Here is a 3,291-nt window from a genome sequence, read left to right as displayed (position 1 = left end):
CTACAAAACCTCCCATTCTGATTTAGCAGCCATTGGAGAATGGAAAATAAGTCATATGGATTTACAAGGTATAACAAGGAAATCTGTTCCAGAATTTCTTTTGTTTGTTTTTCAGTCTGGTGCTTGTTCTTACGCATGAGAAGCCAAAAGTTGATATGTGATTTGAGATATGTGGAAGGCAACAACTACGCAAAATGTATAGAAAAAAAAGAAAAAAAAAAGACAACAACCAGAAAATCAAAAATAACAATGAGGCCAAGTTTCACAGTTCTTCGTTTTACTGAAATTGTTCTGACATACAAAACTATTTGATATTTAAATCAACCACAGTATGACCACAAAATGGCAGAATATTCGCTCTGATAACTTTTAAAGTATGACTTGATACAATATCAAGCAAGTTACAGAAAGAAATCATTTTGCTCCACAAAAATGCAGAGTTTATAAATTATATAAATAGAATCGCGGCACTCTGAGCGCAAATAACAATTACAATATACAATTCCGACAAAATGCGAAATCAAAAATCAAACACACAAAGCACCAAGCATCCCTCCCTTTATTTAACCACCAAAGAAAATTTGTTATTGTTCGGTTTCGTGCACACCACAATCAATCCGATCAAACAGCTGGCAAATAAGATTAAGCCAACCACTATGAGTCCGATCTGAAACCCCTCCAACAACTCCATCCGAGCAATCAGCTCTTTCTTGAACATGTCGGCCGTCTCATCGTCCAGAACTGCCGTCTTAACACAAATAAGAGACAAAAATCTTACAGTCAGCAGTGAGGTGGCACCTAATCCTGCTCTGATGAAACAATCAAATGGTCCAGAGGTCAGACATGTGTGAGATTAGCTGTTTATGGACTGAAATAATTCTTCTGATATATCAGATACAAGATTACAGAAAATACTTTATTGGTCCCAATTGGTCTAAAGTACCCATTTAAAGTGGAGATAACAGATTTAGAGTGGACTTATTGTATATAAATGCTGGACCCATCACAACCCACAGAATATAATCATACACTATACATAACACACATATATTATATAATATACGCTGTATTAAAAAAAAGGATTTAAATATGATTTTACTGACTTAATTAACTTAGGTCACTGGTTGGACGTAAAATCTATAGTTGGACATATAAGCTTTAGTTAAATGGTTTATTTTTTACGAATTTGCTTTAGCTGGACCTTTAGCAAATACTTTATTTGGACCAGGATGCTTTATTTGACATAAATGCTTTAATTAAACCTAAATGTTTTAGACAAGCATAAATGCTATAGTTGGACCTAAATGCTTTGTTTGGACCTATATGCATTAAGTGGACCCACATATTTTAGTTGGACCTAAATGCTTTATTTCAACCTAAGTGTTTTATATGAGCCTAAATTCTTTAATTGGAGGAACGCTTTGATTGGACTTATAATCTTTAATTCAACCTAAATGTTTTATATTAGCATAAACATTTTAATTCAACAATAATTTATGTATGCACACACACACACACACATGCATATTTATTTTATATATAGTAGTTAAGTATAAATACTACTGTATTTAATAATAACAATAAAATAATTTTTATCAATGGCCAATTATTTAATTATTTTAAAAGAATATTCAAGGCATCAAGCTGACATATTTCCTCTTTTATAAATGAGAATACTAAGGTTATTATAGATCCTTTACTGGACCTATATGCTTTAATGAAATAGATGCTTCATTAGCACTCACCTCGTTCACCCACAAAATAGGGAAAATTGTGTAGTCCTTGATTTTGTTCAAAATTCTGTGAGAAAGACAGACACAAGACATCATGTTAGGATGTGCATTTATGAATTGCGCGAAGTGCACAACTGCACATGCATCCATGACAATGTGTGATGTCTGTTTACATACAAAATACTATCCGATGGGCCGTACAACATGTTGAGCTGAAGCCTTTTTGCAAATCTCAGAGTGAAACCTGTAATCTACAAATGACACAAGATGCATAGCCATTATCTTATCTTAAAGCTTCATCCTTTTAATAAAAGAAAACGTATGCAAACTGAAATGGGTTCCTCACCGGTTCTACATCCAGAAATATGGAGTGCTCATCGAAGTTCGGGTTCAGTCCGATCACACCTTGGTGGAGATCATTGCTGCCATAGAGAAAGTGGGGTAGAGAGAGGAATACTGGGGCTCCTGTTGAAAAATACTGAATATAAAAAAACTCAAACGTGAAAGAATAATGCATTCAGTAAACTTTAGTCTTAAAAGTTGACTTTATAAGAGGCCCTTAGCACTGACCTCTACAGGCAGTGAGGTCAAGAAGTCCTGCCGTAGTGCAGTTTTTGGTGAGCACAGGGTCTGTACAGTAGCACTGGTTATCTGGGTTCTCCACTGGAGAGGCCAGAGCTTCAGGGGGCAACAAGTACCGATACACAGAGATTCCCTTCAGGTCAACAGTTCTATCAAACTTAGCAGATATTGACCTAGAGGACAAGCACAATATTTGTCACAAATGTATGTGTTGCAAAGGGGCAAGGAGTGTTTCATCACATTAACCTTTACTTTTTTTTTTTTTTGACCACCAGAAAGTGTCCAAATATTCTTCATACTGAACAGTATATCAATTGTTTTATAATTGATAGAATACACTACAGTTCAAAGGTTTGGGGTCTGTAAGATTTATTTATTTATTTAAATCTCTTATGCTCACCAAGGCAGCATTTAACCCAAAATACAAAAAAAAAAAAAAAAAAGAATATTGTAAAATATTATTACAATTCAAAATAACTGTTTTCTATTTTCATATAGCTGAAATCAGTTTGAAATAGACCATTTATGTAACATTTGTCTATGTAACATCTGTTACAAAGATCTATTGTCCTTGCTCAAAAAAAAATTCATAAAAAAAAAAAAACCTTACTGACCTCAGAACAGTAATGTATATTAATTGTATTAAACTCATATAATAAAATGGTATATTTTTGTGAAATATTTCTATTGTTTGAAAAGTATCCTTTAGATTTTAAAATGATAAATTTCATTTGATAATTTGCATATAATTCAATAACATTCATTTATTTTTAAGCGTGCTTCGCGTCGTGGCCGCATCACCACCTCGGGTGTGCATTATTTTCTAATAATTCAACGGCCCGTTTTCAATTATTCCTTACATATATCAGGATTCCAGATCAAATCTAATCAGATGCGGAGAGATAAAAGTCCACACTCTAAAAAATGCTGGGTTAAATACAACCCAGTGCTGGGTAAAATAGGGACAAACCCAGCA

At 33.7% G+C, this 3,291-nt stretch overlaps 1 protein-coding gene across 1 annotated transcript in view; it reads right to left on the bottom strand.

The window, feature by feature from the left end:
* Positions 1 to 305: 305 nt before the first annotated feature.
* Positions 306 to 3,291, bottom strand: part of cd36 (CD36 molecule (CD36 blood group)) — a 10,844-nt gene continuing 7,858 nt past the window's right edge. Inside the window, exons 8-12 of the mRNA XM_016475760.1 lie at positions 2,304 to 2,488; positions 2,080 to 2,198; positions 1,911 to 1,984; positions 1,746 to 1,800; positions 306 to 748 (exon numbers count right to left, since the gene is read on the bottom strand). Of these exons, the coding sequence (XP_016331246.1) occupies positions 560 to 748; positions 1,746 to 1,800; positions 1,911 to 1,984; positions 2,080 to 2,198; positions 2,304 to 2,488 (622 nt within the window). The 3' untranslated portion in view covers positions 306 to 559. The remainder of the gene's footprint in view (positions 749 to 1,745; positions 1,801 to 1,910; positions 1,985 to 2,079; positions 2,199 to 2,303; positions 2,489 to 3,291) is intronic.

This window comes from Sinocyclocheilus anshuiensis, unplaced genomic scaffold (genome assembly GCF_001515605.1).
Source record: "Sinocyclocheilus anshuiensis isolate Anshui unplaced genomic scaffold, SAMN03320099.WGS_v1.1 scaffold200, whole genome shotgun sequence".
In the NCBI taxonomy this organism is placed as follows: Eukaryota; Metazoa; Chordata; class Actinopteri; order Cypriniformes; family Cyprinidae; genus Sinocyclocheilus; species Sinocyclocheilus anshuiensis.
Note: the sequence above shows the minus strand (reverse complement) of the source record. Positions and strands in the feature narration are given on the sequence as shown.